General features: G+C 45.2%; 2 protein-coding genes across 2 annotated transcripts in view; both read left to right on the forward strand.

Annotated features, from left to right (window-relative positions):
• The window catches only part of LOC130377026 (neuropilin and tolloid-like protein 1), a 16,475-nt gene extending 8,172 nt beyond the window's left edge, over positions 1-8,303 (forward strand). Inside the window, exons 4-7 of the mRNA XM_056583965.1 lie at positions 1,201-1,314; positions 3,054-3,783; positions 4,851-4,925; positions 7,919-8,303. Of these exons, the coding sequence (XP_056439940.1) occupies positions 1,201-1,314; positions 3,054-3,783; positions 4,851-4,911 (905 nt within the window). The 3' untranslated portion in view covers positions 4,912-4,925; positions 7,919-8,303. The remainder of the gene's footprint in view (positions 1-1,200; positions 1,315-3,053; positions 3,784-4,850; positions 4,926-7,918) is intronic.
• A 353-nt stretch (positions 8,304-8,656) lies between these two features.
• Positions 8,657-12,658, forward strand: timm21 (translocase of inner mitochondrial membrane 21). The gene is made up of 6 exons (XM_056584688.1): positions 8,657-9,193; positions 9,284-9,346; positions 9,447-9,544; positions 10,683-10,756; positions 11,385-11,490; positions 12,092-12,658. Exons 1-6 carry the CDS (start codon positions 8,920-8,922, stop codon positions 12,182-12,184), a joined length of 708 nt encoding a protein of 235 aa, XP_056440663.1. The 5' UTR covers positions 8,657-8,919; the 3' UTR covers positions 12,185-12,658.
• Positions 12,659-12,972: the final 314 nt, after the last annotated feature.

Below are 12,972 nucleotides of genomic sequence, written 5' to 3' on the forward strand. Positions count from 1 at the left end.
TGGATGGTCCACCATGACTAACAAGCCGGGTTGTTTTTTTTAATGGAGCCATCCATTATCCACCGTTGGCGGGGCATATTAAACAGAGAGAGGCAGCGTCCGTCCGGCCTCTCTCTCCAGGACGGGGCGTGCTGCGGGGAACGGCGTGTGCTGTCTTTCCAGCCTTCCACTCTTCTTCCAAAGGCGGGCTTGAGAGTAATTGACACCGCCGCGGTGCTAACTCTCGCAAATCATCCCCCAATGATGTGAATGTACCTTCGCTTAGTATTGTCATTTCACACGGGGAGAGTGAAACACTATTATGGGAATGCAAGGGGAGTGTTTCGGCGTCGGCGTCAGCTTGGTAGCACGCTAGCTTGGCTGCTTGGTAGCCCAGTGGCTCGGTAGCTTGCGGCGCTAAAAGTAAAGACCTCAGCTCTTTCGGGGGGTTGGCTTCACACTGCGCTACATTAGCATGATTGGTTGTCAACAGTGGGATGCGTTCAAGGGCACCCTGGGTTTCAATTAGCTGCAGAAGACCTGCTCCGCCCCTCCACCTCTCCCTCTCCCCCCCATTGGTCGGAACAGGAGCGGGTCTGCTGTCTGATTGGGTGGCTCTGCTGTCATGTGTGTTTGGGGGCGGGGACATGTTGGGGGAATGCAGTGGAGGACGGTAGTGGCGGTGGTGATAGATGATTCCATCCTGGTCGAGGGCTGGGCGAGGTTGTCTTTACTGCTGGGGGGGGGATGAATAAACAGCATCGCTGCAGACGAACTATTGGCAAAATGTTGGTGTTTGCGATGAGCTTTTTGAAATGTCAGACACACACACACACACACACACACACAGACACACAGAGGCATTGTCACACGCACGCACACACACACACACACACACACACACACACACACACACACACACACACACACACACACACACACACACACACACACACAGGCATTGTCACACACATAGATAGGCAGACTAGAGATGCAGATTCAAAACTCATCTCTGACAAATGTTTAAGGAAGGTATTGAGGGTGAAAATGAGCTCAGTCCACTATTATTATATAACTAATATTCTCTCTCTCTCTCTCTCTCTCTCTCTCTCTCTCTCTCGCTCCCTCTCTCTCTCTCTCTCTCTCTCTCTCTCTCTCTCTCTCTCTCTCTCTCTCTCTCTCTCTCTCTCTCTCGCTCTCTCTCTCCCACTCTCTCTGCAGCCCCGTGTGTAGGAGACGCCTTCTTCTGCCACAGCAACATGTGCATCAACAACACCCTGGTGTGCAACGGCATGCAGAACTGCGTGTACCCCTGGGACGAGAATCAGTGTAAAGGTGAGCAACGAGGAGGCCGGGCGATCGAAACCGCAGTCAGCCGGTGCCTTGCACAGCACCTTACAGCCACCGCATCGTTTAAAGGAGGGAGGCAGGTGATTAACACAACGCCTGTCTGTTCATTGGCTCCCGAGGGCCACGGTGCCTCCCGTCTCTCCTCGGGTGGACACTAGCATAATCAAACCACCACATCTCCGCAGTGAGCGTTCCCGGACACGAGTTCATTAAACACAGCGGCTGCTGCTCCACGGTCAGCCAGTGGACAGAAGGCCGATAGTCGGTGCTCTCGTTGTGGCTCCTAACTGAGTGTCTTGGCATCAATACTACAGATATATGTAAAGACGCTCCTGGTCGTTTTTCATAGCGATGAGCCATGAATGATGTCCTGTCTTTGCCTGTGAATAGCCAAGCATAACAAAAACTAAAGGATTTGGCGTGCGAGCCGCTGCACTCACAGAAGTGCAGTAGTGGTGTGGCCAGATGAAAGCCTGACCCTATACATAAATCATCTTCAACAAACCCCTATGCAGTTTTTACCCCTCTGCAATATCGTCTGTCGAACGTCCAATCAGTACTCCTGGATGATCCCATCAATAATTCCCCGGGAGGGAGCCAGTTTCTCCGTGCTCCATCTCACCTCCGGCTTTGGAGTGCACCCCCCCCCACCCCATGCTAACGAGCGAATCGTGAGCTTGTGTGTTTTACCCTTAAGTCGCATGAAACAAATCTCCCCACCCGCTAAGGTGAGCTGTATCAGCGTACAACCAACACAGAGGTTGACTACAGCGATCGTCCCGTGTGAGGTTGGTTTATTTGATGGTTTCTTTTTGGCTTTTTCCCTCGACGGTTTGAGTTTTTTTTCCTCTCGTTTTTCTCCACCCCTCAAACCTCGCCGGCGCTGCAGCACGTCGGTCGGCCCTGCTCGTCCCTCTCCGTGCCGCCGGCCTCGTGCCTCCCGTTCCCGTGGCGATAAATAACGCCGCAGCACTGACTCACTGTGCCCTTTTTTTGTCCATTTGGTTGATGGCTCAATTACAGCGCGTGCCCTGAGTCCACGTCCTCGTCGGGGGGCTGTTTGTGAGGCGTTGTCCTTACACGGTGACCCGGACCTCGGCCACCATCTGCTCCGAGGACGGTTTATGAAGTTATGACGGCTGGCTTCTGATTCTGCATTTTAATTCTGCCCGTCAACACCGGGCGCTGCGTCTGATCGTTTTCAACACGTATTAGAAGGAGAATCTTTGCTTTTGTCATTGATTGATGGATCTCAATGAAGTTTAGTCGACAGCTCCAAAAAGGCAGTTGGTTTTTCTTAGATTCTGTCAAACAATTATCTCCCCCCCACTCAACTCTCCCCCTCTCTCTCCCCCTCTCTCTCTCGCTCTCTCTCCCCCCCTCTCTCTATGCATTCCCTCTCCTCCTCCCCCCTCCCCCCCTCTCTCTATGCATTCCATCTCCTCCCCCCCCTCCCCCCCTCTCTCTATGCATTCCCTCTCCTCCTCCCCCCTCTCCACCTCTCCCCCCTCTCTCTATGCATTCCCTCTCCTCCTCCCCCCTCTCCCCCTCTCTCTCTCTCTCTGCATTCCCTCTCCTCCTCCCCCCTCTCCCCCCTCAATCTCTCTCTCTGCATTCCCTCTCCTCCTCCCCCCCCGTCTCTCTCTCTCTCTGCATTCCCTCTCCTCTCCCTCCTCCCCCCCCTCTCCCCCCTCTCCCCCCTCCCCCCCTCCCTCCGCCCACAGAGAAGAGGAAAGCCAACCTGCTGGACAACCTGAACAACACCAACGGCACCATCATCGGGGTGACGTGCTGTGTGGTGCTGCTGCTGCTCGTCGTCTCGGTGGTGGTGCAGGTCAAGCAGCCGCGCAAGAAGTACGTGCTGCGGCGCGAGGACCTGGACCCCACCGTGTTCCAGGAGGTGTTCGAGCCGCCGCACTACGAGCTGTGCACGCTGCGCAGCGCGCACGCCGCCGCCTCCGCCGACCTGGTGGACCTGGCCGAGGACTTCGAGAACCACTACCACGCCATGCGCCGCGCGTCCTCGCGCTGCGTCCACGACCACCACTGCGGCTCCTCGCCCAACCCCGGCGGGGGGGGGTTCGGGGCGGCCGCCCACCACCACCTGTCGCAGCTGTCGCTGAGCGGGCGCGGCAGCCGCGGGAACTTGAACGCGCGGGACGCGGCCGCGGCCGCCGCCCTGCTGTCGGACCTGGGGCCCCCCCACCCCCAGCAGCAGCACCACCAGCACCTCCACCAGCAGCAGCAGCAGCAGCACCCCCAGCACCTGGGGCCCCTGGCAGTGAGGCCCCTGCTGCCGGCCCCCGGGAACCGGCGCAGCATCCTGGTGATGAAGCACAGCTACTCCCAGGAGGCGGCCGAGCACGGCGGCGGCGGCGGCGGCGACGAGGACGACCTGGACGAGGTGCCCACCACCAGCCACCGCCTGGCGCGCCACGAGAAGGCAGTGCAGCGGTCAGTATCCATCGATTTCTGAGGGGGGCGGAGCCCGTCAGACTGCCGGCCCCTAGGCCCCGCCCTTTGTGGGCGGAGCCTGGAGGTTAGGGCGGAGCTCGTTTGGTTTTTATCAATCGTCTTTTGGATTTCGTTTTTGTTGTTGTTGTTGTTTTTTTACTCGTTCTTTGGTTCCCCCCCCCCGGCCCCGCCCTCTGTTTATTACCCATTCATTATTGTGATGTTTGTATTTTCTTTTGTTTGTTTTTTCCCGTTTCAAATTTGGCCGTTTTTTCAGTTTGTCGCTTTTAACCTTTTGCCTTTTTCTCGCTTTCTCTCATAATAACAAACGGTGATATTACACAAAGGGCTATAATATGATGTAAACCTTCCCAGAGGTTGCCTTCTCCACTTCAGATATCATAAACCACATGCTGGGCCAGTCATGGATATATATATATCTATATATATATATAGATATAGATATATACAGCGTACTTAAACATTTTATAGCTTGCAAGTACACTTCTAGTTATTGAGGTTTGTCAGAGATATGTTATTAAATGTAAATCCGGTCAATGCTGACTCTAAAGTTTCCTATTGACTGTTGATCTAAGGGCTTGTATCGGTGCCTCGTGTTCAGATTTAAATTTAGACTTGGATTTTAACTGCGAGTTTGCGAAATGTTGTCAATGTTGCACCAAATCGCACTCGATTGAATATAGTGTATTTTGGCATGCTTTGGCAAGGTCTTTTTCTGCTATTTTGGCCTTTATCTGCACTTTGTCTAGAAAAAGAATGTGTATGGAATATGATATTACCATATATATGATATATATTTTGGAAGAGAAATACATTATACAATACAACACAATGCGGTTTCTCCGCCCCCGCACTTTGCCCGGATAATACTTGACAAGTGTGCGATTTCCTATGAGTCTGCATGCACTATTCATAATCAGAGGTATCGGAAAACACTATTGATTTCTTGTTTCCTTCTCCGTTTTCTAGTAAATTAGCACAGTATGCATTCGTATCAAAGTTTACAAAGACGTGTGATATTAAACGAAAGAGACATGACATTTCAGGTTCTGCCTCATTGGCTCACTGAGCAAACATGAGTCAGAGTACAACACAACTAGGGTCTAACAGACAATCTCAAGGTAAGCACCCCCTATCCCAGCAATCCACATCCGTACCTGTTCTTGTGTAGTCGTCCTCATTCCCCCATCGAAGCCCGTGTATAGTTTTGGTGTTCTGTGCACAAAACAAAAACACAATTTTGCTATGATTTCTGCACTGTTCTTTTTAATTCAATTTTTTTTTTGGTGTGTTTATGTATTTGTTTGCTTGCAGTCACTTTGCCCCCCTGTTGGGCTTTTGGGTTGTTTGAAGTGTTTGTGGTGGTGATGCGGACGTCATGTTGCTCATCTCCTGAGGAACATACGTCGTATCACTCACTGTGTGTCACCATGAGCATGGGCATCCCCTCTCTCATCTTTGGTTCAATCTGTCGACCGATACTGAATGTTTAATGTGTGCCATTTTCGCCCCAAACCGTTCTACAGTTAAAGTCAAAGTCAAAGTTCATTTTATTGTCAATTAGACCATGCCACAGTGATTACACAGAGGATCGTAATTGCATTTCCCCATTTAACACGTAGCATTTACACACATGACAGAAGGAAGCGTTTTACCCCCTCGCCACACACACACACACTGTTATAAACAACTTATATATAATAAATGTCAAATATGATATAACTCTTATGTAAGAATTAACACTGCTTCCTCACTAAACCATTACTACTATCAGTTCTAATCACAGGAGTAAGACACTACACTAATTCCACACTTTTACATGCAGCAGAATGTCCTTGTGGCTTTGCATGATATATTATGTGTGTGTTTGGGTTTCATGGTTTGTTTGAATAATTGAGAAGCCCGTTCTTATGACTCTATCGTGTGACACGTTGTGTGAGTTCTTAACGTCAAACCCGTCAGACATCTGCTAAAAGCCTAAACTATGTAAATGTATCTGGAAACATACATCAGCATATTTTATGCTATTGCCCACTTTGAAGCATGTGTGTTTGGCGCAGTCTTATCCTAAGACTAGGGCGGGGAACTCACACAACGTGCTAACCATCATGCAGTGAGCTGTGACAATGTGTTTGTGTCTGTTTTGTGTGCGTCCCCTTATGTCCAACATTATTTTTGCATTGTTTCCATCATGTAGACTTCTTGAGAATAGTGCAATCCTGGATCAATACGAACGGGCGTCAATGAAATATGAAAATATGGAGCGGACATTTGCACCAGCATGATTCTGATGATGGTGATGAAGGGACACTGGCCAAAAGGATATTGCAAATGAATTAAAGAGCAAGGATGTATGACGAGAACTAGATGAGAAACCTAGTGTTGTGTTAGGGGATGGAGCATAAACTCTAGAACGGAGAGAATATTGAAACATGGACTTTAGTCAATAACGTAGTTTATAACGTGTGTAGTTGATGGCAGATTGTCAAAGCCAAACTTGAAAGCTATGGATATTTTAAAAGGAATTTGTTTATAAAACAACATTTGGGATAACAAATGTTAAGGTTGATAACAGGATTCAATTGATTAAACAGCTTTGGATTAATCGAGCATGCATTTCTTAAGTTTGTAGCGTACATGATTTGAATGAGATATGATTATCACTTGCATTTTGTCAATTCTTTGGAATATGATGTGTTTAAATGGTAATGACTTCAAATAAATACAGTTTATCACTAACCTCATTCAAATGTAAAATCTTTGGAATAGCCAAAAATGACAATTTTAGTACAATAATACAAGACATAATTGTAGGACATATGCATGCTTTTAATATATTATTTAAACCATTAACAGACTAACATTGAGATGTGATAGCATCAACTAATAGTTATTTGACTATAACTTAAGCTAATTAAAAATATTCTGATTTAATTGAATTGCATGCTATATATTAACAAATAAAAAGCCAACATACATCAGACCACCCATTTTCATTTTAAACCCCCCTTCAAAAGCCTTAACTATTGAAATATTTTTTTGCATTGTGGTTAAGTTCATACAACTACTAACCACTTCGAAGATGACTTTTTTTTTTTATTCAAACCAACTTTTTTACTTAGACAAATTGAAAGACGGATGATTTTTTGGGATATCTTCTAAGATGGATTTTATGATGCTTTGTTAAAAAAAGACTAAAATAAAAATATATATTATATAAAACTAATAAATAAAGTTTGCCCTTCCTTTTGTTTGTTTATCCACTTCTTTTGAGAGGGTGTGGTACCTGCGTCACGTATCGTTGTTTTCTGGAGCTATTACCTCGCAATCAATCATCAACGCTTGTTATTCATGCTATCAGATTTCAACCTCTGAGAGAATTAGATATTGCTCATATATCAAAATTAATGACCGGATATAAACTAAGATATAATTGATACTGCAAAGTTGGAAAATTGGGGTCCTAAAGAGGAAAATCCAATTTTGACTATTTTGATAATTGAATAATTTTGTAATTATTTTATCAAGCAGTTTTTATCAAAAGTTACCGTTACTTGCAATAATCGTGTATAATAATGGTAAACAAATATGAAGATAATTGCAAATACACACATACACACACACACACACACGCACACACACTCCACTTCACTCCACACTTCACTCTGAAGTAAGTTTCATAAAACCTCTATCTGTCTACCTCTATTGATTTGTTTGTTTACCTATCTGTAGTATCTATATGTATATACAAATATCTATAGTTTATATCTATATATTTTCTATATAGACATATGTCTATATATATGTCTATCCATCTATAACTCTCGATGTATGTATTTGTGTTTGTCTCTCTCCCTACACAATATACATCACACAACATTTCAAATGTGTGCGTTGTTTGACATAACTGACACCTTACTTTATTATTATGTGTGCAGTAAACACGCAAACACACACCTCTCGAATATCCAATTATACCAGCACCTCCTCGCTTATTTTGACCTTTCATTTTCACCCATGGAGAGGTTTAGAGTTGAATGTTAACAACAGTGGCCACTTTGAGAGATAGGTCCTGGGTGCGACTGGAAGTAATGGTGTTTTCATCTCTCTACAGATGCCTCAGACAGATGAATCATTCCTCTGCATCTTACCAAGTCTGACACCTTGCGGGACTAACGTTTGACTCCGCTTGTCCATCTTGAACTGTTGACCTGAGCAAGTTTAATGTAGAGTGTTGTGATGAGGAAAAACGTTTTTTGTTTTTTTTTCTGTTTATGACATTTCTAGTGTATGATTCTATAATTTATTTTGTATTATTACAAAGGTGCAATTCCTCCAACTGTGCTTGAAAAGTGGCAAGGGGAAGCAAGCCATGGAACACTAACATAATTTCAGACACTGGACTGAAACTCTCTTGTGGGAAAAAAAAAGAAACCTTTAATGTGCATTTGTTAAATGAATAAAAAACATTCAGTTCTTTACTGTATTTTTTTTCATGATTCCATCAAAATATATTTTATCTGCTGAAATCACGTATTTTTGCATTTAAATGCCCATTTCAGGGTTTATTTTGTCATTTTATTTTATTTGTATTAGTTATTTATTTTAATTTGATCAAAGCATTCAGTTTTACCACACAAACACACACCTGTTGAAAAGAGAATCAGAATGTTACATCCAACCATCACGCCCATTTTATATATATATTTAATTTTAAGCCAAGAGCATCTTTCATTATTGATACCATGAAGAAATGCTGGAACGAATGTTTTCAATAAAGTGATATAATGAAGATTTGGACAATGGTTGATGTATGTTCCTATTTCATCGGCCCCCATTCTGAACTCCATCTCCCACAATCCCCTCCTGATATGACGTAGAAGGTAAGCGCCACAAAGATTGACAACCACAAGAACGGCGCAAGATCAGTACAGTCCGGCCCGCATACATGCTTTAAAAAGTGTATGTATTAAAACAAAATAACATCCTAGTATGGTCGATCATTTGCAAAAGCTGCATCTACGCCACGATTCGTTGCTGGAAGACAAATCACCTGTTTCCGCTATCCGCGGTCCACTCAGAGCTGACTGATCTGCAGGTCAACAGGATAAAGTCATGGTCTACACTTTGATATTTAAAGCTGCACGTCAGCATTTGCAAAGGACAACAACCCAGTGGCTCGTGCAGCCATGGAAGAGCACGCGCACACACCTGGACCTTCTCCAGCAGAGCAGGGTGGCGGGAGCAGGCTGCACCTGGCTGCAGGCACAGAGGCGCGATCTGTCCCTCGACTCCAGCCATAGAAATCAAAGCAGCCCACAGAGAGACAGTGGCAAGGTATCCGTCTCTAGACATCAAGGTGGAGTCAAACCTTCCACTGCGCAGAAAGGTACGCCTGCCAATAAGATTGTTATCTGCATGATTAATGAATAAGTAATAGTGGTCTTTGAAACTATAACTCTGGCTCTATGTGTTGCAGTCAAGGACGCTGGCAGAGACTTCACGTACCTGATCGTTGTGGTCATTGGGCTTGGAGTGACAGGTGATAACACTCAATTGGGGAACCACGTTTCTATTGAAATGGCTTTTATACTGGCATTCTCGTACGCCTGTATTGAATGTAAACGTGTGTTTTTTTTTAGGGGGACTATTGTATGTCGTGTTCCAGGAGCTGTTCTCTACAAGCAGTCCCAATAAAGTGTATGGAAAAGCTTTTGACAAACTCAAGTCAAACCCAGAGGTAAGACAATCTATGCATTACATTAAACAGACTTTTATCCCAAGCGAATTACAGCAGCAGAGTGCATAGTGCTCCACAACTCATGATATACGCACCAGAAGCTCATATAAGGAGTTAAGTGTGTGTGTGTGTGTGTGTGTGTGTGTGTGTGTGTGTGTGTGTGTGTGTGTGTGTGTGTGTGTGTGTGTGTGTGTGTGTGTGTGTGTGTGTGTGTGTGTGTGTGTGTGTGTGTGTGTGTGTGTGTGCGCGCGTGCGCGAATAGCAGTTCAGCCCCATTTGTGCAGAAGTGCCATCCAAAACCACTGCAGAGCTCGATGTCCTTTCAGAAATCGATAAAAGAAATCACTTAAAATATTTAGCAACGTCATTAAAGCACCGGCTGAAATAAAGGAGAGGCTTAACAAAGTATATAGCCGGTTCCCCTGACATGTACATGTCTGCCCATGTACTAATAAAACAATTTTAAATTATACGGCTTAGCAAGGCCAGGCACCTCGGTTTGAGAGGTGGATATTGCGATTGCAAACCAAAAGTATGAATCATGTTTAATAATGTTAGCGCTGTTCTGAAGAGTAGGCTATGAGGCCGGACAGTTTGGGTGAGCTCCCAGAGGACTGTGATATGGTTTAGTGCATTTAGTGTGCGTCCTAAATCAAGGAACACACACACACACACACATCCGGTAACACGCACACGCATCAAAAAAACCGCACACACATATCTACAGCCAGGTCACATTGAAACATCAGTCAACCGTCCCAGGGCTTTGTCGCCACCGTCCTGAAACTTGATGGAACCGAAACCTTGTTTGTGTTCTGACCGACGGCCGCACATAAACACTGTGGAACAGGAATCGCTGATGTTGTGCACGCCTAAGAAAGAATACTGAATACGAGGATTTTGGTGAATGCAGCAACTGTTCTTAGAATGCTTGTCTGAACAATTTTTAGACAAAATCAGTGTGTAATGTCTACAACAAAATACAACTAATTAATTTGATGTTCCCAGAGGGAAGCGGTGTTAAGGTTTATTGGAGAGACTAATCGTATTATTCATGTGTCTTTAATCATAGATCTGTTTGGATGATTGTCTGTGCCGTGCTCTCATGTATGCGTCCGTCCATTCCTTCCTTCTGTAGGTGATTGGTGCATTCGGGGAGCCAATTAAATGCTACGGGGAGACGACGCGGCGGCAAAGGAGACAACATGTCAGGTAGAGGGGGCAGCCGGTTAATTTATAATCTGTGTTCCTGTTTTGGACGAGGAAAAGGCAAAGTTAGACAGGCTATTCACTGCATATTTTATATTTTGTTGAGATGTTGACACCAGGTTACCTCATCGAAAAACATATTTGCTGTAAACTTTTGATTGGAAAGCTGGGTGAATGGTGTCCTAATTGTTGACCTAGTTTGCAATTTTTCCAGTATTCCAGTTTGTATTTTTCGACATTCAACACATGATCTTACCGCTAAACACCCCTGGGTCCTCTCTCTTTTAATTGCGATACGTGTAGCAGAGTGAGAGTGTTTCAGTATTTCTGATCATTTAATAATTAATATCAGATGGTTCTTTATATTAAGGAAAGAAAATTAAGCGATTTTGTGAGTTCACTCTCCACTTCGTCATGGATACAAGACAAATCCACTCCATCCATTCTCTCCCAGGCGTTATCTATCCATTGGGCTTGAGATAATGCTTCTGGCCCTTATATTTGTAGAGCTATTCATGATTTAGTCCTTTCCTGGCGCAAGAAAGACTCGTTAAACAAGCGCTTCCATTCATAGTAGCGGTGACAGAGTATGTGCTTCACCACGGACGTTAACCGACTCTCTCCTCTCCAGTCACTCTGAGTACCTGAAGGACGGACTGAAGCACATGAGACTCAAGTTTTATATCGAGGGATCAGAGCCAGGCGTCAAAGGAACCGTTCATTCAGAATCCAAAGAGGTTTGTACTTTGTAGCCGTTGTTGTTTAAAGGGGTCTACAGACCGCCCAGACCAATGGCCAACTGGCCTTATCCGACCACTCCGTTGCCTTGACAAGTGGCATTGAAACACACCACGAAGATTACTGCCAAATACACAGTAGCGTCTGCGCCTGCGCGAGATGCAATAAGTCCTAAACATCGGTTGCCGCTAGTCCACCCCTCCCACACACTGCTCTGGTTCGCTGGTTAACCAATCAGAGCATCCAATGGCTCCAAACCTCAGACCGCCAACTCTCTCAGACTTGAAAAGACACTGTCCGTGTGGTTCCAAAAGCTTCCAACACACCGAACTGATTTGTTCCCGAACTCGTCAGTCTCCACAAACGTTTCAGATGGCCCGACGTTGGGCCAATGCGTTCCAAGCTTTATAGACGTGGCAAACTCATGTCGTTTAACGGCAAATTCCCATTAGCTTCCACTTGCAAATACAACCCAACTACAGATTTTTTTACTACGGGTTAAATAATTCCTGGTCTTTTGAAATATGCAACATCGTGCTAACGTTCCTCAAGAGACGACTCTGTTTCTATCGTCATCTCATCTCTTTTGTCCTCTTACAGAATATTGAAACGGGTAAGTACGAGTTCCGGTACATCTTTGTGGACGTGGACGCCTACCCAAGACGCACCATCGTCGTGGAGGATAACCGATGACGTGGAAACGACCGTTGGAATATAACACGTGCTATCAGAACGTTCTCCACTAAAGACACGCAGGGTTCTGTGTGCATATTCAGATTGAAAGAATCTCTAATGGAGAACTGTGTTGAATTTGTAAATGCTATGAGTCTCATTGATGTTCAGCCTCATGCCCATTACGTTTTATAAAGTATTCGTACAAATGAATTGGGAAATGTTAGCACCTTTTGTGAACTAAATCTTTATGTTGGTCTAAATAAATTGTATGTGAATGTGTGATTGTGTTAATGAATTCGTACTTTGTTATGAGGTAAATGATTCTAATAATATGGCACTAGAGCTAGGCCACGCCCCCAGCTCTCCTAAAATCCCAGCCTGAAGTGGCTCATCTGACACTACAGGCTACCTGCTGTGCTATGTGATCACAGGTGGGTTGTTTTAGAACGGCTTCAATAAATAGGATTCTACACCTGTTTGCTCAGAATCACGGTCTTATTTTAGTAAAAGGGGCACCGTTTCCGACCTCGAGTCGTACCCTTTTATTGCTCGCATAAATCTGCTCCCTCACACACCCTGGTGGGCAGCTCAGGAACTGCTGCTGGTTTTATTTCCGTTACATGATTGCTAGAGACAGTGACGGACTGGACGGTCTGGCATTCGGAGTACGGTCCAGCTGTAGCCCCGGAGAATAACACCCTGGCGTGACAACCTCTATGATGACAACAACCCTGGAGCGACGGAAGTACTCTGGCGTAACGGAAGTGATTTTTTTTTAAACTTCTTTTTACACACCGCTAAATTGG

Source organism: Gadus chalcogrammus, chromosome 23, assembly GCF_026213295.1.
Source record: "Gadus chalcogrammus isolate NIFS_2021 chromosome 23, NIFS_Gcha_1.0, whole genome shotgun sequence".
Taxonomy (NCBI): Eukaryota; Metazoa; Chordata; class Actinopteri; order Gadiformes; family Gadidae; genus Gadus; species Gadus chalcogrammus.

Bases quoted from the DNA above. Each gene is read 5' to 3' on its own strand.
- timm21 (XM_056584688.1), top strand. From the start codon at position 8,920: ATGGTCTACACTTTGATATTTAAAGCTGCACGTCAGCATTTGCAAAGG. The intron at 9,347-9,446 runs GTGATAACACTC...GTTTTTTTTTAG, and splicing joins CATTGGGCTTGGAGTGACAG to GGGGACTATTGTATGTCGTG. The intron at 10,757-11,384 runs GTAGAGGGGGCA...TCTCCTCTCCAG, and splicing joins CAAAGGAGACAACATGTCAG to TCACTCTGAGTACCTGAAGG.